The sequence below is a fragment of the Electrona antarctica genome (assembly GCF_951216825.1).
Source record: "Electrona antarctica genome assembly, chromosome: 6".
Lineage (NCBI taxonomy): Eukaryota > Metazoa > Chordata > Actinopteri > Myctophiformes > Myctophidae > Electrona > Electrona antarctica.
Genome location: NC_136811.1, coordinates 36,028,262 through 36,054,319, shown reverse-complemented (window position 1 = coordinate 36,054,319; position 26,058 = coordinate 36,028,262). Strand labels below are relative to the sequence as shown.

Here is a 26,058-nt window from a genome sequence, read left to right as displayed (position 1 = left end):
AATCAATCAAAATTATTCCGGTTGAGAGCCCCTGGATTGCCACATGTTAGGATGAAGAAAATCTATTATCCCTGTACGCAAACAAATCTACAATTTAAATCGTCTATTTAGAGTCAAAGAGCATGGACAGCCTAGTTAACCACATGTTCTGGTGGTTGTGAATTATCATTATCATTCCGCAAAAAGCTCTGAAATCGTTGACTTGACACATGGTGACCGCATGAGGGCAGTATGCCATTATAGTTATAATATGCCTATATCACACGGTGTCACCTATACTCTATGGGTGTCACCAGTGTAGTTATTGCCTTGTTATTGACGTTGACATGTTATTCTGTTTATCCTAATGTTGTTTAAACCATTGTTTAATTTTCAAGTCAAGGACCCCCACATTAACATATATTCGTCTGCGGACCCCCATCTGAAAACATGTTGTGCTTATGCCAGAGGGAACCCCATAGCATAGGTGCTTGTTTCTCTTGCAAAACCAACCTGGCAACACTGCGTGTCGCCCCAGAAATGACGTAATTCTATTTCCGACGCCAAGTCCAGCGTGAGAAATATTAACGAAATCCTGTTGTGATCATTTGATTTAGCAACACAACATTTACCGTAACGTTCGCTTCATACAAATGGTTACTTTGGTTAGGCATCACACGGGAGAGATAATGTAACCACCTCGTGAAGTGTTGCTTTCGTGAAATTGTGAACTTTATAACTCAGGGTAGGAAGGAAGTAACATGCACGTTTGACTCACGTTAAGCACTTTGTTTACAGCGTCCTGCATAGACTGTAGAGGTAAGGCTAGTTTTGATCTGACTGACTGGATCTTTCTCTTGTTCTGAAACGAACAGAACTGCAATACATTTTTAATAGTGGAAACTGGTTTTTTGTCAGAATTTACAGAAAGCATACGCAACCTGGCGCTTTGCTAGCTTTATCTTTTATCTCTATGTGGTTCTCAAAGTGGGTGGATGCCCTAGCTGTAAGGTTCCAAACGTTGCTAGCTAGGGATCTCCAGGGGTTCTTGAGAGGCTTCTAGGATTGATGTAACTTTATTCACTAGTAAGATATGGATTGCAGTAGCCATGGTTCACATGACGCCCACCCACCCCTTTTTCACCTCACTGACTATATCTTCCCCCCCCCCCTTTTTTTTTACCTGCTTTATGATGATTTCCTGTTTTTTGCTATATAGAAGTGTATATTATTAATGCTTGTCGTCCACTCACAGTTAACAGTTTTTGTATTGAGTTGTGCTTGAAATGTACTGTAATTCTGCAAACTGTTATACATACTTCAATCAATCAATCACGCTCGTACTTATGACAGTCATGTTTCAGGGCTAGGATTGCAGCTCGAAACTCGAAAGAAGTCAGGCGTAATACTGGGATGATGTTGGTTGCCTTAAGCCCAAACCTATCCCCTTTCGGGACCCTCGGTTAAGCTTTTCTGAAGTTCGGACACGCTTACCCCAGGGTCCCTGTGTGGTTATTCCACTCTCCATGGGATACAGATGTACATACCCTCTGTTCACACCGAGCGGCGCGCTGCTTGAGTGTTGGTGAGATGTTTCAAAGATGCATAAAGCGACTATAGGAGACAAAGGAAACGTGGGAGAAATCGCATTAACCGCCGATGCCGTTAAGTATTTTTAATCTTTTTTTTTAAAGTTTTGGCTTCTCTGAAATTCTCTCTTCCTCACTTGCTTGACTTCCTTGTTGACTTCCCATTGTACCGCCTCCCGAGCGGCGACTGGCTAGCTGCACGTCCTAGTTACTGCCTCTGATTGGCCGACCGCGTACATGCAAGGATCTTTATAATGCTGTTGTGTTGTGGGAGGCGGGTCATGGGAAGTGAGGAGAAGCCAAAACTTAAAAAAAAGATTAAAAATACTTAACGGCATCGGCGGTTAATCCCACGTTTCCGTTGTCTCCTATAGCCGCTTTATGCATCTTTGAAACATCTCACCAACGCTCAAGCGGCGCGCCGCTCGGCGTGAACGGAGGGTATGTACATCTGTATCCCATGGAGAGTGGAATAACCACTCAGGGACCCTGGGGTAAGCGTGTCCGAACTTCAGAAAAGCTTAACCGAGGGTGCCGAAAGGGGCTAGCCCAAACCACACCAAAGGGTCGGGTTGGGATGAGACCACACCAATGCAACTCATTGAATTGCAATGAGTTGCATTGGTGTTGGTTAACCTTTAAACGGCTTTGTCCCAAGGAGACAAGGAGTCCCTACCGGTGTGCTTTGGGCTTTAGGCTTAGATCAACTAGACTAGTCTGGAAAATTTAAGAAATTAATGTTGGCAGCATTGTGTGTTGCTCTGTGTTTCACAATTTGACTGCAAAACATGAAACATCCATACTTGACAAACATTCTGTCATCTGTTTTGACAGACAACATGGCTGATCTAGAGCAGTGGGTGAATGACCGTCTACATGACATCCTGGGGTTGAGTGACAGGTATGTGGCCCAGTTCTTGATTGGCACTGCTCGGAAGTCCTGGGACCCTCAAGACTTTGTTGATCGACTTAAGAAAACTGGCACAATCGACATTGACGAAAGAGTGATTGACTTCGCACAAGAACTCTATGGAAAGGTAAATGTTTTGTGTAGGTAATTTGTGTTTACTGTGCTCCAATCCTACTAGAGGCTGCCCAACCAATGCCAGATCTTTGGGTCAGATAGACCACCGGTTACCAATATTTTGACCTGTTTGAGAAACTTAGCTTTGATAACATGTTATATTTGACAAAAGCAAACGCATCAAATAAACACAACTTTTTGATACAAGCTCAGGAAGGATGCCTTGTGAGCTCGTCGATTGGCTGTTTTTGCACATTTCTTATTATGACCAATTTGAAAGTGTTTAAAAATCAGGACACACCTGCTGCATACCAATGTAATGAAGAATACACAAATAAATGTCGGATATATCGGCCACACCCATATATCTGTCAGGCTCTACTAAATACATTCTGCCCAGGTTTCCACACCAAAGAGTGGACTCTGCAAATAAAGTAATACGTGGACCATTTAATAATTTGTACACTCCTTCACTTTGCGAATTTGACAACTGGGCAGCAATGGCTCAGAAGGCTATTAGTGAACTCGAGTCAGGCAGTATCCAGTGTGGTCTTACAAAGTCAAGTGGTTAATCTCTACATCTGTCTTAAATGATGCATCCTAGATTCCACGCAAGCAAGTTGTTGAGAAGCCGGCGAGAGCGGTAGAACGACATGCCATAGAGATGGACAGGAAGAATCAGACGTACACATTACTGGAGGACAGCGAAAGTGATGGAGAGGCAGTGAAAGAGAAGGAGAAAGGGAAAAAGAAAAGCAAGGACAAAGGAAACAAGAGGAAGCACATCAGGCAGAAAAAGAAGAGCGAGTCATCAAGTGAAGATGAACCCACAAAAAGGTATCCCCAGTGCTTGTGTCTTCTGTGTTCTTGTTTCCCTCTATACGTCATGTCACTCACTTGAAGTTGAGATCTTAGTTTTCAATTATGTTGTTGGTACAACAGGGTACTGTAGGTGGCCCCTGTGTTGTACATTGATATTAGTACCTTCTACCTTCTTCTACATTCTTATTGTTATACACGTAGTGACCAGAAGGAGCCCAACAAGAAAGAAGTAGAAGAAGAGGAGGAGTGGGAGAAGGAGGAGAGGGAGCGAGTACAAGACATAGAGGAGAGGGATGCTTTTGCTGAGCGAGTGAAACTGAAGGACAAAGACAAGACAAGGAACATAGCGGAAAGGACGGACAAGAAGGTGGGGATGACTTTATGAATTCATCAGAGTTGACCCATTATTGTATATGGTGTACTGTAATGCCTTCCATTTTGTTTTACTCCAGGCTTATGAAGAGGCTCAGAAGAGACTGCAGTTGGCTGAAGAAGACCAAAGGAAAATGGTGAGTGCTTTGACTGGCCCCATCGTGATGAACACAATTTTTTGTTTTTACCACAAACTGATTTATAGGCTTAGGGAAGCTGACACCACACATGATGTATTCTACGAAGATTCACCATCTTTGGAGGATACCATTAATGCATGGGGGAAATCCTGGAATCCTTTAATACATTTTTCAAATCTTGGAAAAAAAGCCATTTTTATATGAAAGTAAGCTCTTTAACCCATTCAGGCCTGACGTCGAAAAAAATCATTTTCGGAAAGATTTGAGGCACATTTTAACGATTTTTCAAAAATAGCAGACCTACAAGTTCATAGCGCGCCACTCGGTGGCGCGCTATGAGCTTGTAGATCTGCTATTTTTCAATAGCTAAATTATAACATAATGTTTAAAACACCAAAAGGGGTTACCGCCCAAAATGGGTTAATGGTTAATGTGGTTAAACGCTAACGTGACATGGATGCGTTCCAGGTCTCAATGGATTAATATTTAAATTATAATAGTATCTGTGTATATGCAGCCGATTCGCCTATCAGGGACCGATGGTGTCCTGCTGGTAGGTACAGTAGGTAGGTAGTTATCAGTTGGACATAGTAGCTCAGTTCTGAATACATTTAAAGCAACTAATTGGCACTGTGGACCAAAACTGGAAAAATGCTGCCCCCCAAAAATGTGGAACATTTCATTTTACAGTTTTAGTATTGACTTTTCTTGTGACCACCGTGCTCTGTCTTCTTATCCACTCAAAACAACATCATGGAAAAAAGGGGAGTGATGGATCGCAGACAATGGCAAGAGTACATTTCAATTATTTTTATAGACGTTTCGGCTATCCAGCCTTCATCAGTGTCTAGAGCGAAACCTACACAGATTTGTCTGGATAGCCGAAACGTCTTTGTGATGAAGAAAATAAAAATAATTGAAATTTACTCTTGCCACTGTGCACAGTTTTAGTATTCACATGTCATCTTTGGTTTCCGCTTCTTCTGTTTTTGTTGTTTCTCTTTCTGTTTATTATCTCATCTCATTAACTCATCTCTCATCTCATTAACTATTCAAATGTATCTTCTGCTCCTGACCACTCAAACTAGAATGTATACTCCAAAGATGATATGTAGCCATTATTCAGCATTAGTATAGCATGCCCCAAAGTGTCCCCATCTCAAATGATATTTTCATTCATTTATTCTCAAGTCCATAAGCAGCATGCCTTTTGAAAGACCCTCACTGGAATCATTCACCAGGTAACTATCAACATAATGACACAGTCCAGTGAGTTCTCCCATCCCTGCCATCCCTTCCTAGTTGCCAGAGCTGAGGAAGCGATCCCGCTGGGACTACCTGCAGAAGAGAGAGGCAGAGAAGCTGGAGGACCTTGAGGCCGAGATCAAAGACGACGAGTACCTGTTTTCTACTGAGGAGCTGACAGAAAGGGAAAAGAAAGAACTGGAATACAAGCGCAACCTCCGCGACCTGGCCAAAGACTACAAGAAGGCCGGAGCCCACGAGAAAGAGGAGAGAAAGAACAGATACTACATGCCAGAAGAGAAGAGAAGCAAGGTAGGAATGAGAGATGGGACAAGTGAAGTTGTGATACGATTGCTGGTTTGGTTTATTCATTGAGGATTTATTTTGTTCTCCCCGTTCTCCTCTACTTCCATGCACATTTCTCCCTCTCATCCACCCTCCTCCAGGAGGTGCCACAGAGGGACATGGACTTTGATGACATGCCCATGGAGCTGGGAGGAGAGCAAGGTCGCTGGGAGGAGGAGAGGCTGAAGACAGCCTCCTTGAGCTTCGGGGCCAAGAAGGAGCGTGAGCAAGGCATGCAGGAGGAGCGGGAGAAGTACCAGTTGATCCTTGAGGAGGATGAGATGATCAACTTTGTCACCAGTGCCATCACCATGAAGGGTACCCTGTCAGAGAAGGTGGGGTTGTCATGGCTGCCATTTTATCCGCCTATTTAAATTATAACACCTTGGCGGGTTGTACTATGATGGGTACAACCTGTATTTAACTATTTTTTCCCCCCAGGTACGTATATATATGGACATCAACGCTAGGTGGCGTCTTATCCCAGGTCCGTATATATACGTACCCCAACGTATACTCAGTCTATAATCTATATAATGGTTGAGGCCTACGGAAGCTTTTAACATTGGTCCGGTTCCTATAGCAATGCCCCACCGTTCCAACTATGGGATTGCAAATATATTCACAGTGCTAAACAGTTGAAAACCTCTATAAATTGGACTCCAAGATTGCTGTCCTTGTTGGATTCTCTGCCATCCACATTTCAGATTTAATTTGTGCCTTTGTATTGCGATGCTGCCGCCATGTAAAAGCTTCTGACGAAAGGTAAACAGTGTGTGCTTGTTCGAATGTGTAGCGAGTGTATGTAGCCAGTGTGTGTGTGTGTGGGGGGGGGGGGGGGGGGGTTGGGCAAACTCCGTCTTGTGAATGTGTATGCTGGCACTGGGAACTGTGGTTTATGCTAACAGCTAGCGGTAGAGATAGAGTTAATCAATTATTTGGACTGCTTTGAAATAATTTGACTATGGCATTGGCTGGTGAAATAACTAAATTTAGAAATTCATTATTGAATAGAGCTGAATGGAATTGCAGCGTGTAGTGAGCATGGCTGTGTTTGCAATTCACTTACAAATATTCATTCCTTTTTAGAGTGCACATAACATTTTTATTGCAGGGTCTTTTTGTATGTGAATAATTATGTTTTTGCATATTCAAAAATAGTGGATATAGCAGGTCTACATGCTCAAAGATGGACTGTAGATTGGCTATTTCCACTATTGTTTATTTTTTTTAAGTATAAAGTAATTAAAAATGTGGGTTATTTGTCATATCTGCCCTGTGCAACTTAGGTTTACAAAGCCTAAAAGCTACACACAAATGTATTCTAATCTCATTCATAATGTTCTTTTTTTTTCTTTTTTTCAATTTACGTTTTATTTATTCATTCATCATTCATAATGTTCAACGACAGAAACACAATTAAATCGTTAATCGCAATTGTTTGAGTGACAATCGGCAAGTACAAATTCATAATCGTAACAGCCCTAATGTGTTGTTCTCCTTGTGGGTGTGTTCAGGAGCAGGATGAACCGTCCGTGTCTGAGGCACAGCGAAAGAAGCTGTCCCTTCAGGAGGTACGACGCAGCCTACCCGTTTTCCCCTACAGAGAGGACTTGCTGAACGCCATTCAGGAACACCAGATCCTGATCGTCGAGGGGGAGACGGGCTCCGGAAAGACCACACAGATCCCACAGTACCTCATTGAACATGTAAGTGAAAGGCCGCTTGCCGCTGTAAAAAGAGTGTACATTGGTCAACAGAAATGTGGCGTGCAAATATAAACGTTATCAATTTGGATTAAAGTTAAGTAACAAGCTACCTGATGATGATGATGATGATGGTTGTATGTATACATGAATATATTTTTCACCCTTCTCTAATTACCACCCTTCTCTCTCAGGGCTACACCAGTGGAGGCATGAAGATTGGTTGTACGCAGCCTCGCAGAGTGGCGGCAATGTCTGTGGCAGCCAGAGTGGCAGAGGAAATGGGCGTCAAGCTGGGCAATGATGTGGGTTTATCTTTTCTCTCTAGGTGTTCTGGTTTAAGTAGTAGAACATTTCAATGCATTTCTGTTCCAGAATTGTTATTGTGTCTGGAGGCTACATTTCTGTGTAAAATGCACATAAATACATTTCTGATTGATCATTATTCTATTTCGTTTGCATGCCCTCTTCTAGGTGGGATACAGTATCCGTTTTGAGGACTGCACCTCAGAAAGAACAGTTTTGAAGTACATGACAGATGGCATGCTGCTAAGAGAGTTCCTCACCGAGCCTGACCTAGCCACCTACAGGTAAGAGAGTTCCTCACCGAACCTGACCTAGCCACCTACAGGTATATTGAATGGACTGACCTAGCCACCTACAGGTATATTGAATGGACTGACCTAGCCACCTACAGGTATATTGAATGGACTGACCTAGCCACCTACAGGTATATTGAATGGACTGACCTAGCCACCTACAGGTATATTGAATGGACTGACCTAGCCACCTACAGGTATATTGAATGGACTGACCTAGCCACCTACAGGTATATTGAATGGACTGACCTAGCCACCTACAGGTATATTGAATGGACTGACCTAGCCACCTACAGGTATATTGAATGGACTGACCTAGCCACCTACAGGTATATTGAATGGACTGACCTAGCCACCTACAGGTATATTGAATGGACTGACCTAGCCACCTACAGGTATATTGAATGGACTGACCTAGCCACCTACAGGTATATTGAATGGACTGACCTAGCCACCTACAGGTATATTGAATGGACTGACCTAGCCACCTACAGGTATATTGAATGGACTGACCTAGCCACCTACAGGTATATTGAATGGACTGACCTAGCCACCTACAGGTATATTGAATGGACTGACCTAGCCACCTACAGGTATATTGAATGGACTGACCTAGCCACCTACAGGTATATTGAATGGACTGACCTAGCCACCTACAGGTATATTGAATGGACTGACCTAGCCACCTACAGGTATATTGAATGGACTGACCTAGCCACCTACAGGTATATTGAATGGACTGACCTAGCCACCTACAGGTATATTGAATGGACTGACCTAGCCACCTACAGGTATATTGAATGGACTGACCTAGCCACCTACAGGTATATTGAATGGACTGACCTAGCCACCTACAGGTATATTGAATGGACTGACCTAGCCACCTACAGGTATATTGAATGGACTGACCTAGCCACCTACAGGTATATTGAATGGACTGACCTAGCCACCTACAGGTATATTGAATGGACTGACCTAGCCACCTACAGGTATATTGAATGGACTGACCTAGCCACCTACAGGTATATTGAATGGACTGACCTAGCCACCTACAGGTATATTGAATGGACTGACCTAGCCACCTACAGGTATATTGAATGGACTGAGGGACTATAGTTTACTCCTTTTTTGAGTGGTGCAGCCACTCCAAGGAACAGCAATGTCCGTCCTAACCTATGTGACTATGTTTAGAGTACCAGCAGGGGCAAAAGTGGCGCTGTTGTGCCAGAAACAGAGAGTGAGATAGTGTTGCGCTGTTGCCTGCTAATTGCAGGGGGAGAGGGGAGTCGCACCACTCAGTTCACACGGGTGTGATTCTTTTTTCATCATTACGTTCGGTTGTGAAAATAATTAAATAATGTCCATAATGCTGTCAATCCATTGCATTGAGATGCCAGACGTATATGTTTTGGAGCACGTTAGTCAATATTTTCCAGTGGATGATCATTATCGAGCTCCTCGTTTTGCCCGGTGAAACCTGATTAGTGTTTACCCATGAAAAGATCGACATGTAGTCATTACTGACGTGATTGGCTGCTTCTAGCCAATGGGACAACAAGCAACAGCAATGGGAAGGCAAATATCCCTGGCAGCCTGCAGCCAGACAGTGCAGAGCAACGCGCATACTACAGTTATTTGACACGTTTGCAATGTTCGCACGTCCCTCGATATCACTTCAAACCAACCCCGGCTGGAACAGTGCAGTGCAGCCAATGCAACGCCACAACAAAACGCAGTCACTGAACCGTGCACAGAATCAATGTATATAATGTATCGTGATTCGTGTGGAGTCTCCGTGTACCACCGCTGCACTGCGGGGACGGGCCAGTGCTACTAGCAGCCTGTACAGCCAGCAACGGTGTGTGCCTGTAGAATACGCTCCAAATTAATTCATATGCCTAGTTCGGTCTCCAAAGCCCGACAATACACATCCAAATGGACTCACCCAAGGTGAAATAATAGTTTTCAATTTCTAATAGTGTTGTATAATTATTTGCAACAGAGAAACATTACTAAAATAATAATAACAATAATATGGGAGGGGGAAACAAAGGCAAAAAGGGGGACAACGGAGAAGGCACCTCTTTCACCTGACACATTATTACTATGTAATAATTTCTTGTTTTATATTATATATATACTAAACACATCCTTGAACTTATGCTGGTTTAACCAATAAAGAGATAAATCGATGAATCGCATCACAAATGCCATCCACTTTGCTTGATATACGAGTTCATAGTTTTTGCGTATTATGGGAATTTCTTCCCGTATTTACCCATTTAGACCTGAGGTCGATTCTACAAATGTCTTCTAAATCAAACGGTTTTCTGAAAAACCTGTTTCTATGTCAGTGGTTCTCAAACTATTTCATGTCAAAGAGCCCCAGAATCATATGTAATTGGCCGCCGACCCCCATCTGAAAATATGTTGTTCCAGGGACCTCCCAGAAGCAAAGGTTTGAGTTAAAAAACATTTTCAAAAATGGCAGATCTACAAGCTCAGAGTGCCGCGCTATGAACTTGTACATCTGCTATTTTTCAATAGCTAAAGTACAACATAATGCTCAACACCAAAAGGCGTTCCCGCCCTGAATGGGTTAAGTATGTTCCATGATTGGTGTTACAGTCTCTTCATCATCTCCTCTGTCCTTATTCTTTAACCACAGTGTGGTCATCATAGACGAAGCCCATGAGCGGACGCTGCATACAGACATCCTGTTTGGACTGATCAAGGACATAGCCCGCTTCAGACCGGACCTAAAGGTTTTGGTGGCCAGCGCCACTCTGGACACGGAGCGCTTCTCCTGCTTCTTTGATGACGCTCCCGTCTTCAGGATACCAGGCAGGAGGTTCCCGGTTGACATCTACTACACTAAGGTTAGTGGCCAGCATTGCTAGGTGTATAATGTTGCCTAGCTCCAGCCACGCACCATGAATGACATGCACACTGCAAAGACCATAAGATGACTACTTTTATTGTGCATAGCATCATAAGAACATTTAACTACCATCACTTTTGTCTTTTTGATCAGTACTGTTCTGATAGTGCTAGATTATTTTCTGTAAGCACTGAGAAAAATGCACAAAGAGGGGACTGCACTGCAAAGAGATGTAAAGTGCTGTAGCACTCTCGGATAGTTGCGCCTCCCCAAAAGATTTAATGTTAATCAGCAAACCTATCTTAGAATTTCTTCTGGCTGTATTGGACAAGTTCAGTATATTGTTGTAGGCTCTTTTTTTATCTCCGCTAGGCCGAAGCCGTGGCCGAGACTATCCGTATGTCCGTCCGTTTTTTTTCTATCACTCCTACAGATTTAGTCCAAACATCAAGCAAATCAGTACACATTATGAAAGGAACTGGTCGGAATAACGTGTTCCTTCCATGCGCTACGTCCGGCCGGGGAAACTCCCCTGTCAGGTGAAAAGAAGCAGCTTGGACTATTCATGCAAAGAAGGAAGCATGAGGTCAGTCCGCTGCCCCCCAGGTTGGCAGAGGAAGTGTAGCGCCCAGGATTACATTAGATAATTGACACTGGGTGAAAAAAATGGGTTGCAAAATCTTAGGATAAAAAATATATTAAAATCAGTACACATTATCTCTAGTTCTCTAGGTCAGTAGGGCAGGGTTTGGATATCGGATAAACGTCATGTATCCTATATGGGCCGTTCAGATTGTGTTTTTTAAGTGGTTGTAAGTTACTTATACAGCAGGTTGCTACTCTGGTTACATTATAGAAGGACTGAGATGAGTAAAGCCCTGAGGTGGAGTAAATGTAATATCATCATTGTTACATAACTTGTAGCCTGTATTATGTAGTTAACAATAACATACAGTAGTCTTTGTAGTAGCCTTTGTAGTAGTCCTTGGCACATATCCGCAGAACACACAAACCTGGCTGCTTCGTGGTTGAATTTTGAATGTGTGATAGTTTGCTAAACTACTGCATCTGTGCAATATGTTTATTACACCAGGCAATGCTGCGGTTTGCGGGTAGGGAGTCTTTGTTAATGAACTCGGAAAGTTTAGATTGTTGTTAGGTATTACGTTTCATGGAGTGAGAGGATAGTCGGGAGACTGTGACACTGAACTGTGACACCGAATGCACTTATACAACACTAGTGTTGTGTAACTGAAATGCATATTGGAAACAATATATATAAATATAGTATACTTATCAAACACAAGGAGAGTAGCTTCTTTACAACAGCCTAGTAATAGTCACATTTCAGTTCTATTTGAAGTCGAGTTCAATATTATGTAAAATGTTTTAGCCATGCTATTGGCAGGCCCTAAGGATGGCTTGTATGTCAGTTTGTCTCCACCCTTCCCATTTTCAACACTTTAGTCTCAAACAGGATATCTCAAATGCTCATCTGTTGTTTCATAAAGATGTATTTGTTTCCCTGGCACAAAAGGGGGAATGAATGAATAACAAAGTAAATAAACAAAAAACACAGACATCTGCTATTGGCTGATCTGATAGATATACTAAACTCTTCATTTCTGACTTCAACATGTCTCTCGTTCAAAATATGAACGCGAGGGATCATCTAGTGATAATAATGAAACGAGAGAAAGGTAAGCAAGCAAAAATATGTCTCCAGTTTTTTTCTGGAACAGAAGGGGCGGGGCTTTAAAGAGTAAAAGCGGCCATGTCTTCCCGGCACCCCAGAGCTTCTATTTTGTGTCAATCTATTCTCTGTTTAAGTAACTTGTGTAAAATGTATTGGTGCTGATTTATTTTCCTCTATTCTGTAGGCTCCAGAAGCAGACTACCTGGAGGCATGTGTGGTGTCTGTGCTACAGATCCACGTCACTCAGCCTTTAGGCGATATCCTGGTCTTCCTTACTGGACAGGTATTCTCATAACCAATACAGTATATTATATGCATAATTGTGCATGTTTACAACTACTTTAGTTAGTAAGTAAGTAAGTAATGGTGGTTATTTGGGGGGGGACAAACGCTTCGCAGTTTGAAAGAGGATAATTCACGCTTTCCCTACAGCTGTAATGTTCCGTTTTTATACAAGCAGATCGCAAAAGCAATTTGGATCAATGGATGTAAATGGATGGTGTTGCAAATCTAGATTCATCCCATTATAAAAAATCTAGTGTTGCAAATTGCGGCTAGGGGGGGAGTGACTTGGTGACAACTGCACTACTTTGACACTGGATGTGACCCTTTCACTCCCCACACTAGTAACTTCCACTTGTAAAGTAGACTTGATCTAATCTCTATTTGCAATCTCCTCTGTGTGTATTCTCATGGATTCAAGTTCTCAGTCGCCACAACATATTGTCATTTGGATTCCAAAGAAGGCAGCATGTCTTCTATGGAAGCATGTTGCACCGAGAAAATGGCATATGTACAAGATCTCAATGCTACTATTTTTGGTTATTATTTTAATATTAGAGCTTTTGAAGTGGCAAAACTAGCATAATGTGCATCTTCCATATTATCAGTCTCGGATATTTCATGTAAAAGCAAAGGTCAAAGCCTCAATCTGTGATTTCTTCACCTAGTCAGAGATTAAAATAGGGTGCATTTTGCATCCCAAAACGCAGTTTATAGTTAACCCATTTTGACCTGAGATCAGATTCTAAAAATGTCTTCTACATCCTGACAGTTTTCTGAAAAAGCTATGTTTCTATTTCAGTCGTTCTTCGATTTTTCAAAAATAGCAGAAGCATAACATAATGCTAACACCAAAAGGGGTTCCCGCCCAAAATGGGTTAAGGGATGCAATAAAACAACGACCTCTGCATCCACGGGATGCACTACTGTACTACTGTACTGTTTTTTTTATTCTAGTTTATTTTGCTAGCTTTAGTTATAATAATCATTTCTTCTTCTGTTTTCTACATGAATATAACCATATCAAATGAAATGGGAGTTAAATGCAATTTGTAAAAATAGCAAAATATGACTCCTAACTTCGTTGAATAAAATGTCCCTGGGACTCATCTAAAAGATCATCCCTGCATCCCGGGACTCATTACATTGAAAACCTATTTACATCACTGCCTAGTTTGCAGTATGTAGAACAGCAGGAACAATATTATTAAAACATCATACAAACATACATTTTACATAATTGTTCACAAATCACACAAACATTTTCAGTTGTGAGATTTTATTTAGCTTTCATCCATGTGTTCTGCAGGAGGAGATTGAGACTTGTTGTGAGCTGCTTCAGGAGAGATGCAGACGACTGGGTTCCAAGATCTCTGAGCTGCTGGTGCTGCCCATCTACGCCAACCTGCCCTCTGACATGCAGGCCAAGATCTTCAACCCTACTCCGCCTGGAGCTCGTAAGGTCAGACACAGATATGGGTTTGTCATTTCCATTATACTGTGTAGTCTGGCTCTGTTATTCGCAACCTTTTTAATTTCAAGGACCCCCAGTTTGATATGTTAGGCCACGGACCCCATTTGGTTAATTTATTTTTTTAAATCTTTGGTAACACAAACTACAATGTAAAATCCTCAGAGTTGCAGACCCATTGTCTGTTTGGACCCCTGGTGATCCCCGGACCCAACGTTGAGAAACGGTGGTCAGGCGTATTCGTTCTCAGCATGATGGAGGGGCGCTCAAGGAGGGAGATCCAGGAGGTGCTCGGCTAAATGATTTAGAGTTATGTCGACGCTTTCGAGTCTGTAACTCAAAGAGTGTACAAATGGAACTAAATGGAACCTCACGGATTCAGTTGGTTCCATTTGTCAGAGGTAAATTAACAATGAGGATTTTATAGTGTATACTGGGTTCCTAATCCTAGTCATCCCAGAGGTATAAAAAGTTAAATCATATCAAATGGTCTGTGGCCTAATAATGCAATAACATGGGATGTATCCTCATCATACCCCTCACTCAGGCGACCCAGCCGGGGTGATCAAGTCCCGACTTACGTCCCAGTAGCTACCCTCAATCAGTCCCACTAGGGCAAAACCAGCGCCACACAATCCATTGGAACTACTCCAGAACAACTCTGCCAGGGCTGGGAGGTCCGCTTCTGGCGCATGGAAGGACTAGGCTCTGTCGGTTGACTCCTGTCCGGGCCCCTCCTACATCTCACCAGGTCCACTCCTGCTCTCACCAGGCCCAGGACCTGTGCGTTGCACCAGACTCCCAGCACCAGGCACTCCATTCAGGAGTGGTGGGCAATGGTTCCGCTGACTCCACCCGAGCGAGAAGGTGGTGCTGCGGGCTCCGCTTGCTGCTTGAAGGCCCTCCTAAAGGCCTCACCGAGGGTTTGTTGGGCTTCCTCCTCACGGAGGACACAGCCTGGGGCGCTAACCCATACTGCTCACCCAGGTGCCGTCTACATTCCGGCTGTCACCTGTCTCTCCGGTGGTCACCAAACTATACCTGGTTGTCACATAGTCTATTATCAAATCAAAGCATATCAAATTGGGAGTGCTTGAAATTAAAACGTTTGGGGATCACTGGTCTAGTTCGTATTGTGTTGACCAGGAAAATATTTAGTGACACTGATACATTGGTATTTGTTTCCTAATTTCCTATAACATTTTTTTTATTTTTTGGTAGTGAAGCAGGCTTGCAGTATGTTACTCTGATGTTATTATTTAGCAAGGCTGGATTCATAAACAGACACATTGGTATTTGTTTCCTAATTTCCTATAACCTTTTTATTTTTTTGGTAGTGAAGCAGGCTTGCAGTACAGTATGTTACTCTAATGTTATTATTTAGCAAGGTTGGATTCAAAAACACTAATGTCTTCTCTCTTCTGCACTTTAACCTCCTTTGAATAATTACTTGATGCACCCAAGCTTGAGAAACAATGTTTCTGATAATCAATGTACTGTGTTACTGTACTGTCTAGTGTCTATACAAAGTGTTTACAAAGTTGCATAAAGCACCTCCTGGACATACCTGTTCTTGCCCCTAGGGGGTGCTGTGAATGAATGACTTTACTGTAGTGATGTAAGCTGCAATCATTGGCTGTAGTAGAGTTGTTGCATTATCACTAATCAAGCCATTGATCACTTTGTTTTATTTTTAGCTTTAATCTACAGATCATACTTATGCGAGGCTTACTGGCTTTTTCTTATGGCTATGTGTGCTCTCTCCCTTTCATTCCAAGGTGGTTGTGGCTACCAACATAGCGGAGACCTCTCTGACAATAGACGGTATAATCTACGTCATTGACCCCGGCTTCTGCAAACAGAAGAGTTACAACGCCCGCACTGGCATGGAGTCACTAATTGTCACGCCGTGCTCACGGGTAATTCACTTTGAATACTGGTCGTGGACTTATGGCTCCTGAACCGGTAGTGGCACCCAATTTCTACAAGCTCTGACACAATCTCATTGGCTTACCTGACCTTGGAGGGCACCAATCCCTTACTTAAACTTAAGCATTTTCTTAACACAATGTCTGAATACAATACATTATTATACATCATACATGAAGTTAGGTCTGCTTTGCTCACTTCTATCGCACAAATTGCACAATGCCGCCTCCGGTGGAGTGATTGTGCTGTTTGTGGAGTCACTGCCTTTAATTGTTTCAAGCAGCTTTTTCACATTGATGCAATGTTAAATAGCATGTAAGCTTAGGTGATCCTTAATGTCAGGTAATTACAATGTTATGGAAAAACAATATGGTTTTTTTCTGCCTTAGTTAATATAACATTCCTGGGTGTTTTGTATGCCCTCAGGCGTCGGCCAACCAGAGAGCGGGCCGTGCTGGCAGAGTGGCTGCTGGGAAATGTTTCAGGCTGTACACGGCCTGGGCCTTCAAGCACGAGATGGAGGAGACCACAGTGCCTGAGATCCAGAGGACCAACCTGGGAAATGTAGTCCTTCTGCTCAAAAGTCTGGGTGAGGGAAGAAATGTTTGATTCTACAAATAACAGACTCTTTTCCACATGCCCTTGATTCAACTAATTGATTTTTAGCTTACTAAGAAGTATGCTAAAAATGAGCATAGTGAGTAATGTGATCTCGCATAATAAAACGCCCTGCAATCATAACAATAAGCATGTGGGTCACTGTTTGTTCGCTGTCATCTTATCAGACTATTCACTTTTGCTTGCAGGCATCAATGACCTGATTCATTTTGACTTTATGGACCCGCCCCCTCACGAGACCCTGGTATTGGCTCTGGAACAGCTGTATGCTCTGGGAGCTCTAAACCACATGGGAGAACTTACTAAGGTGTGTGTGTGTGTGTGTGTGTGTGTGTGTGTGTGTGTGTGTGTGTGTGTGTGTGTGTGTGTGTGTGTGTGTGTGTGTGTGTGTGTGTGTGTGTGTGTGTGTGTGTGTGTGTGTGTGTGTGTGTGTGTGTGTGTGTGTGTGTGTGTGTGTGTGTGTGTGTGTGTGTGTGTGTGTGTGTGAATTCAATGTATGAATGAGAATCAGTCGAAAAGAGTAAGTAATTGAAAACCTTAGATTTGTCCTTGAAATATCATGTCTTTGAGTGGGTACCCTGTCCCCTTAAATGAGGGGAACCTAAATGTATCATTGTTAAATGTTTTTTCTTTGTAAATTCCTGTAAATAATACCTTCTCAAAATTCAACACAATAGAATTGGTAACAGATAACTGCCAAAATAAAGCAAACTCTTCCAGCAGAGAGCACCACAATGTACTGTACTGTATGTTGAAAGCAGGGTTCATGTTAAGTTTCATTTTTCTGGCTTGTTTTAGGTCCGCCAAACCTCTAGTAAGTTACTAAAGCAATAAGCCATGAGAAGTCTCAGGTTACCGTGTATTTTACAATGGCTGGGAGGCGTAGGCAGACCTGACACGCAGCGGAGGGTCTTCTACCCTCCCAGCCATTGTAAAATACCCGGTAAGCTGGGGCCTCGAGTGGCTTATTGCTTTTCTAAAACGGTTACAAACATATAGCAATATTAACCTAATAAAACTATTAAAACTATTATTGAGCCACATCACTTCCTTGTTTTGCTCGGCAAGTAGGCTATGACGGGAGAATAGCGCTTGATGTCTTTACGGGCTGCCTGGAGCCACACATTCACAGTCATATGAGCCGGGCGGTGCTTATACGCCCGCACGGCATGGGTCTGTAAGTCAATCAAGCGCTCCACTTCCCCAGTACAGCTACAGAGATGCGGAATCAGCTGGGAATGATATGAAGTGATTGAAGGTGTGGGTTATCGGTGAAATTTACAACGATCATGTGACGGTAGCCAGCCAATCAGAATCAAGTATTGGGACTAACCGTTTTAGAAAGATACCTTTATTATAGTTGACTCCTCTGCCCAACTTAAAACATGCGGGGCGTGGAGCATGGAGACAACCTCGAACACTTGGTAGGCTTTGAGTGGGTACCCTGTCCCCTTAAATGAGGGGAACCTAAATGTATCATTGTTAAATGGTTTTTCTTTTTCCTTTCTTTGTACATTCCTGTAAATAATACCTTCTCAAAATTCAACACAATAGAATTGGTAACAGATAACTGCCAAAATAAAGCAAACTCTTCCAGCAGAGAGCACCACAATGTACTGTACTGTATGTTGAAAGCAGGGTTCATGTTAAGTTTCATTTTTCTGGCTTGTTTTAGGTCCGCCAAACCTCTAGTAAGTTACTAAAGCAATAAGCCACGAGAGGTCTCAGGTTACCGTGTATTTTACAATGGCTGGGAGGCGTAGGCAGACCTGACACGCAGCGGAGGGTCTTCTACCCTCCCAGCCATTGTAAAATACCCGGTAAGCTGGGGCCTCGAGTGGCTTATTGCTTTTCTAAAACGGTTACAAACATGACTAGCAATATTAACCTATTAAAACTATTATTGAGCCACATCACTTCCTTGTTTTGCTCGGCAAGTAGGCTATGACGGGAGAATAGCGCTTGATGTCTTTACGGGCTGCCTGGAGCCACACATTCACAGTCATATGAGCCGGGTGGTGCTTAGACGCCCGCACGGCATGGGTCTGTAAGTCAATCAAGCGCTCCACTTCCCCAGTACAGCTACAGAGATGCGGAATCAGCTGGGAATGATATGAAGTGATTGAAGGTGTGGGTTATCGGTGAAATTTACAACGATCATGTGACGGTAGCCAGCCAATCAGAATCAAGTATTGGGACTAACCGTTTTAGAAAGATACCTTTATTATAGTTGACTCCTCTGCCCAACTTAAAACATGCGGGGCGTGGAGCATGGAGACAACCTCGAACACTCGGTAGGCTTTCTTGGGCCCCTTTGTTGACTTTCCTATATCATCTATGGGCGTCTTCACTCCACTCCTCCATTCTGTGCATACAAACACAAAGTAAATACATCACGCACAGCCAGTGGCACATTTTCAGTTCCCGCGACTCCCTTCCTTATTGACTAAAAACTGATAGGTACGAGATACAGTATGTGATACACAAAGTCTCCTTTCAGCTGTTATCACATGCACAATCTCACTGATCAGTTAATCACTGATACTCTGCAGGAAAACAAAGTTTTTCAGACAAATGAGCCACTGGGCCTCATTACAAATTGACCTAGTGTTGGAATTTTGACCTAGTGTTGGAATTTGTAATGAGCAGTGAATTGACTTGTTGTTTTGTTTTCAGATGGGTCGCAGGATGGCTGAGCTGCCAGTGGATCCAATGCTGAGCAAAATGATCCTAGCCTCTGAACAGTGAGTGTCTGCTGATATCTAACATTACCCATTGTTCTGTTAACAACCCAGGCCACATTTACACGGTAACAGTCTTTAGAGAAAAATAAAATATCAGATGTGCCATCCATTTAGACGGCAATGCCGTTATTGGGGGTTGAAACGCAACAAAGTAGAACTACCTTCCAGTGTGGAAATCTTTGAAAACACTGTGCCTGATGTCTCCATGTAAACATGCAATCTGCAAAACGTGTGATGTCATGGCTCTGTCCACGTCGGCCGATGATGTAAACAAACACCATGTGCGTTGTCATCTAAACGTGGCCTCAAACACCACAAAATCCTGAAACTATAAAATGGCTTCCTTTTTCAAAATGCTTTTCTACTGTACCTAGTTGAACCTTACTCATTACATTTCTTTTGTTAAAGATTCCCATAAGAATGTACAAGACATTGTAGGTACAGAACTTTCAAAATGTTGGATTCTTACAACAGAGTAACATTGATTCTGAATATTTACCCTTTCAGTAGGTGGTGGGATGTTCATTTCTTATCATTTGCCCCACTTAAGGCACACATCTCACAAAACACTGCATGGACACAGGCACCACTTAAATAGTTCTAGTCTTGTAGAGGTTGGTACCAGGTGACGGCTCAAACACAAACCCTTTCATGTCTTCTTAAGTACTAGGAAAGCTGGCAAAGCCTCAGTCATTTTTATATCTCCTCCACCCTCTGCACCACCCCAATTTCTAATAGGTATAAGTGTTCAGAGGAGGTGTTGACCATAGCAGCAATGTTGTCGGTGAACAACTCCATCTTCTACCGACCTAAAGACAAGGTCGTACATGCCGATAATGCCAGGATGAACTTTGTGGTGCCAGGAGGGGACCACATGGTGCTGCTTAACGTCTACACTCAGGTAGAGTTGAAACATACAATAACAATGAAATCAAACGGTAGTATCATGTCAGACTCGGAAGCTCATATCTTTGTTTTTGCCTGGGAAGATGTAAGCCGAATAAAATATCAATAGGAATTGAACCAATAAACAGGAAGTAAAGGTCTAAAACTTAACTAAAACTAATGCCTATTGAACAAAACCTTGCAGAAAATTCTTTCGTACCCTGAGTAAAGGTTGCACCTGATTCCCAGGAGACGGTGACCTTAACCCATTTTGGGCGAGAACCCCTTTTGGTGTTTTAAACATTATGTTATAATTTAGCTATTGAAAAATAGCAGATCTACAAGCTCATAGCGCGCCACCGAGTGGCACGCTACGAGCTTGTAGGTCTGCTATTTTAGAATAATCGTGAAAATGGGGCACAAATCTTTGAATATATTTCAGAGCGAACATTTTTAACTAAAATATTGGCTTCTGGGGAGGTCCCTGGAACTACATATTTTGAGATGGGGGTCCGTGGCCCAATAGAGATAATTCTGGGGGTCCTTGACATGAAAAAGGTTGAGCCCCACTGACATAGAAACATGGGTTTTTCAGAAAAATGTTAGGATTCAGAAGACATTTTTTTTAAATCGACTTCAGGTTAATAATCGTATATCCTTTTCCGTCAGTGGATGGAGAGCGGCTACTCCACCCAGTGGTGTTACGAGAACTTCATCCAGTTCCGCTCCATGAAGAGGGCGCGGGATGTAAGGGAGCAGCTGGAGGGTTTGATGGACCGTATAGAAGTGGAGGTGGTCAGCTCCCAGAGCGACATCACTCCCATCCGCAAGGTCAGTGCTTTCTGGACATGCTGAATGGGGAACTTGTTGACCTGTTGCTCGTGCCAAAAACATGTATTTTAACATCAGCAATTTCACCATGATTTTGCAATATACTGGACACTGATGAAAAAAAATATATATATTTGAAAGGTAAACCAGAGCAATCATCTACACTAAAGGCTGCCTGTGTATGGGCTTTGCAGATGGACTTCTACAAACCTTATCAGAATGTATCAGTTTGAACACACCCCAAAACCACATGAGATAAGGCTGGGTGTTTCTTTAGTCAGTGGCTAATGGAATATTTTTACAGTTTGAATTTTAGCTGGTTACGTGTTACTAGTTAATCATGTCACATAATGGGAAATATATCATGTGCCAGTTTGTCTAGAAAATATGCCAGACACTGCGAGAAATGGCCAAAGCATTTCCGGGGGTCCCCAGCCAAAAACATTGAGAACCCCTGATCTATCATACCACTGAAAAGACCACATGAGGGAAATCTCCCTCATCGGCAGTGAAGCATTGGATTAGACTTGACGGAGATCTCTGTCAACGGCAGGGTTAATAAGGCATCTCGTGATCTGCAGTATATCTATTTATCCAGCTGGATAGCTATTAGCTAGAGATATTGGATATATATTTTTATATATATCCTGTCTAACAATCATAATGCTTTTTTGGCATTATAAGTAATATGTTCTTTGCCATACTGTGAGCATATCCTCAATAATTGTTCTAACCCTGCAGTATATATTTGTCTGAAATTTCTTTATTAGGAACAATCCCTTGAGATGAACCATCTCGTTTTCAAGGGGGTCCGCAATTCACAAAGTACACTTGATACATAAAGACACTTTTTACAGACAATTCAACCAGACAAAACAGGACAAGACAAAACAATACAATTCATAAACAAACAGGAAAAACAAAAAACAAAAACAAAACAACATTTCACATAACATGGACATAACGTAGACATAACACATGGATCATTGCATCATGGATCTATTACAGTGATGATTAATGAAAACATGAACAGGTAGTCTCAAGATGAGAGGACAGCATAGTTTTAAACAAATGAAAAGATGTTATTGAACGTATATGGACAGGTAGATTGTTCCAGTCACAAGGAGCTTTGAACATGAATGATTTTTTGCCAACTGATGTGGGTATGTTAAAGTAAATCTGTGAACAATGTCTAAGTTGATGTGTAGAAGTGTATGGTATCATAAGCTGTTTTAAATACTGTGGATAATTGAAATGAATGCATTTAAAGATGAACTGCAGCCAGTGCTGGTGTCTTCTTGAGGTGGGAGATGGTAAGTTGAGGTTTTCGTACAAGGTACAGTGGTGGGTCAAATATGGGCAGTCAAGGACAAATCTGCATAAACGGTTATATACTGAGTTCAGGGGAAGAAGGTTTGTTTTAGTGGCAGTCTGATAAACTACATCTGCATAGTCAAGAATTGGTAGTATGAGTTGTTGAACTAGTTTAGTTCTTACTGTAAAAGAAAAACAGTTTCTATTACGATATAGAACACCAGTACTAAAGTTGATTTTCCGGACTATGTTATCTATATGACATTTAAATGATAGATTTGAATCGAGCCAGAGACCAAGATATTTGCATTATATGGGCTAAGTATAACTAAATAATCCGCATACATATGGTGATTAATGACACTCCCCAACAATACAACCTGTTTTACAAGCATTTAGCTGCCTTGAGAGGTCATCCATAAAAACATTAGATAAAAACTGAGATAAAGTTCCACCTTGACGGACCCCATTTCCCAGGTGAAATGGGGTGGAGACAGAATTATGGTTAGCTGGGCATACCAATTTATAAGAATTCTAACTATGTATTTTGGGAAACTTGCAATCAGTTTCATGAATAGTTTTTCATGATTTTATCAAATGCCTTTGATAGGTCAATAAAACATACAAATACAGCGCAATTATGACTTTCATATTTAGCGAATAGCGATCAACTCCTTTAGAGCATAGATCTATGCATATATCTGTACTGATTGTCAGTAGTTAAAACATACATTTAAATCCTGGTTAAAATGACTCTTTCTAACACCTTTGACAGGATACTGGCATAGGCAATAGGCCTGTTATTGTCCCTGCTGTTTGGCGCCGTACACACTATTGAAACGAAATCGCTCTCTCTGTTCCGGTGGGAGAGGGGGGGCAAAGCAGCTCGCAATTCATTTTCAATGGGAGTCACTGGGTTTCACAGAGCAGCTCTGCTCCATGGCTGTGTTCTGCCCTCCCCCCCCCCCATGGAGCAGAGCTGCAGAGAGCGATTTCTTTTCAATAGTAGGACACCATGAACCATAAAACCAGTGAAACACATAGATAGCATTGGACTAAAGCAGGTTAATAGCATCAGATACCTCACATGACCTAATAACCATATTACTGGAGAGATCAATATCATCAACAGCAACAACAACATTGCTTTAACCCATTGATGCCTGGTGCAACCTATACGTTGTTCTACCCTTGATGCCGGCGCTCTCTCTGTGTCTCATCAGCTATTGTTATAATTTAGCTATTGAAAAATAGCAGATCTACAAGCTCATAGCGCGCCACCGAGTGGCGCGCTATGAACTTGTAGATCTGCTATTTTTGAAAAAACATAACTATTTAAAAAAATAATGAATCAAAATTTGAAGGTTTTCAGAAACCTTAGGTCAGGCCCTAGAAGGCGTTCCCAGATTCAGCCTCAGGTATCAATGGGTTAAACACGGTTGAAAAGTTTATATAGATGTGTATATACCGTTTTAAACCATAATATCCACTTCCCTCTCTTGCCTCTCTCTCCCCCCAGGCAGTAACAGCGGGGTATTTCTACCACACTGCACGGTTGAGTAAGGGCGGCTATAAGACGGTGAAGCATCAACAGACGGTCTATGTCCACCCCAACAGCTCCCTGTTTGAGGAACAGCCACGCTGGCTCATCTACCATGAGCTGGTCTTCACCACTAAAGAGTTCATGAGACAGGTCTGTCTGCATCACACTACTGGTTGGATTAGTGTTTGCAATGCCGTTCGCTGCCCAAAGGTCACATATAGACGAATTCAGAAACGGGTCTCATGGTCTCAGCTTACGTATTTCCTGTAGGCGGACTCGACATAGCTGCAGGGTTTAAACCCTCACCAGGCGCACCTCTTCTACTACAGTGAACGGTAGAGTGACTGATGTTAGTCTGCCTTACTCTTTTACCTGCTTTTTACTAGCACTAACATTACAAAGATGCCCAGAACATCGAGATGAACCTGTGTAGTTTATGGCTGCTCCAACGGCAACATTCCCCCCCAAAAAAAACGGAATGTCAAAATATCCACGCGGTGGCTGAGCCATTGAGTAATGGTTGAGGCGAAGCAGTGAAAGGTCCTGAAAGATACATAACGTCAGTTATGTACTTTATACCTCATACTAAGCATTTAAAGTATGAGGTATAAAGTACGGCAGCCTTTCACTGCTTCGTCTCAACCATTACTCAATGGCTCTGGTCTCAGCCACCGCGGTGGATATTTTGACATTCCGTTTTTCTTTTGGGGAATGTTGCCACTACTGTTGGAGCAGCCATAAACTACACAGGTTCATCTCGATGTTCTGGGCATCTTTGTAAGTTAGTGTTAGTAAAAAGCAGGTAAAAGAGTAACGTTTGAGGCAGACTAACATCAGTCACTCTACCGTTCACTGTAGTAGAAGAGGTGCGCCTGGTGAGGGTTTAAACCCCGCAGCTTTGTCGAGTCCGACTACAGGAAATACGTAAGCTGCGACCATGAGACCCGTTTCTGAATTTGTCTAAGTAACAGTAATAGTTATACGTTTGTGTTTTGAGTGCTGGGGGGCTCTTTGGACCACAAGATCATGGGTTCGATCCTGGGCACTGCCAACTTATTAGCGTGTGACCATGTGCCAATGCAATGAAGAAGTCTGAGCAGAGATTACTGTACCACCATAACAATGTTTACCTTAGAATTGCCGTTAATTGATTTATCCATCTTCCCCCTGTGTGAAGGTGATTGAGATAGAGAGTGGCTGGCTTCTTGAAGTGGCTCCTCACTACTACAAGAACAAAGAGCTGGAGGACAGCAGCAGCAAGAAGATGCCACGCAAACAAGGCAAGACAAAAGAGGAACTGGCTGATCATGGCAACAAGTGACACAATCCCACTCGCACTGGTGATGGCTCTGTTTGCCAACACAGAATTGAGCGATCGGTCCAGAAAAATTACAGTTGATCAAAACCTCACGTGGAATTGTGGATACGCTATTATCGTTGTGTGAGCTCAGCCGCAAAAAGGGAATGCTTATGTCCTTACATTTGAACTCCCTGCATCAACACAGCCATGCCTTGCAGCAGCAGAAACAGGACTTGCTGGGTTGGTTTTTACGCCTCAGTAGAAAACATGAGACTACTACTACTGCTTTGTTTTTCGAAGTGCACTTGAACACCCACCAGAGGGGCTTGTTTGCTTACCCTAAATAAAGCCCATTGTTTAAGCTTATGGATGTGAAAGCAAGGCATTGTAAGAATGGTAAATGGACTAACTCACAAGCAAATGTGTTTTTCTATGACAATAAACATTTCCAGCTACTTTTTTCTGGCCTGGGATGTGAGTTTTTGTGTTTAAGTCAAGATTAGAGAAGGAAGGTAGGTCACATGGCTTTCTAATATTGCAGAATACTCATTAGTCATGAATCATGATAAATACTATTCATTAACCATTGCCATTCACTTCAGTTAGCCTAGTTTTCTATTTGCCTTTTTGTATGAGGAAGTTCATTGACATGCACCAGGGAAGTTATGTTTAGACAGCTCGTTTGAGTGACCCACTATCATCCATTGTCAAGCTAGAAAACAGCAACTTAGAATTCACTGAGA

The 26,058-nt window shown here is 42.4% G+C and overlaps 1 protein-coding gene across 1 annotated transcript; it reads left to right on the top strand.

Moving 5' to 3' along the window:
* Nucleotides 1-495: 495 nt before the first annotated feature.
* dhx16 (DEAH (Asp-Glu-Ala-His) box polypeptide 16) lies at nucleotides 496-25,775 on the top strand. Its single transcript, XM_079503528.1, has 21 exons — nucleotides 496-798; nucleotides 2,403-2,605; nucleotides 3,197-3,429; nucleotides 3,616-3,781; nucleotides 3,867-3,923; nucleotides 5,229-5,483; nucleotides 5,618-5,851; nucleotides 7,034-7,225; nucleotides 7,417-7,527; nucleotides 7,697-7,812; nucleotides 10,490-10,700; nucleotides 12,583-12,681; nucleotides 13,990-14,142; nucleotides 15,930-16,070; nucleotides 16,507-16,669; nucleotides 16,887-17,005; nucleotides 19,375-19,442; nucleotides 20,181-20,343; nucleotides 20,997-21,158; nucleotides 23,992-24,165; nucleotides 25,193-25,775. The coding sequence occupies exons 2-21, from the start codon at nucleotides 2,408-2,410 to the stop codon at nucleotides 25,334-25,336; spliced, it is 3,159 nt and encodes a 1,052-aa protein (XP_079359654.1). The 5' UTR covers nucleotides 496-798; nucleotides 2,403-2,407; the 3' UTR covers nucleotides 25,337-25,775.
* Nucleotides 25,776-26,058: the final 283 nt, after the last annotated feature.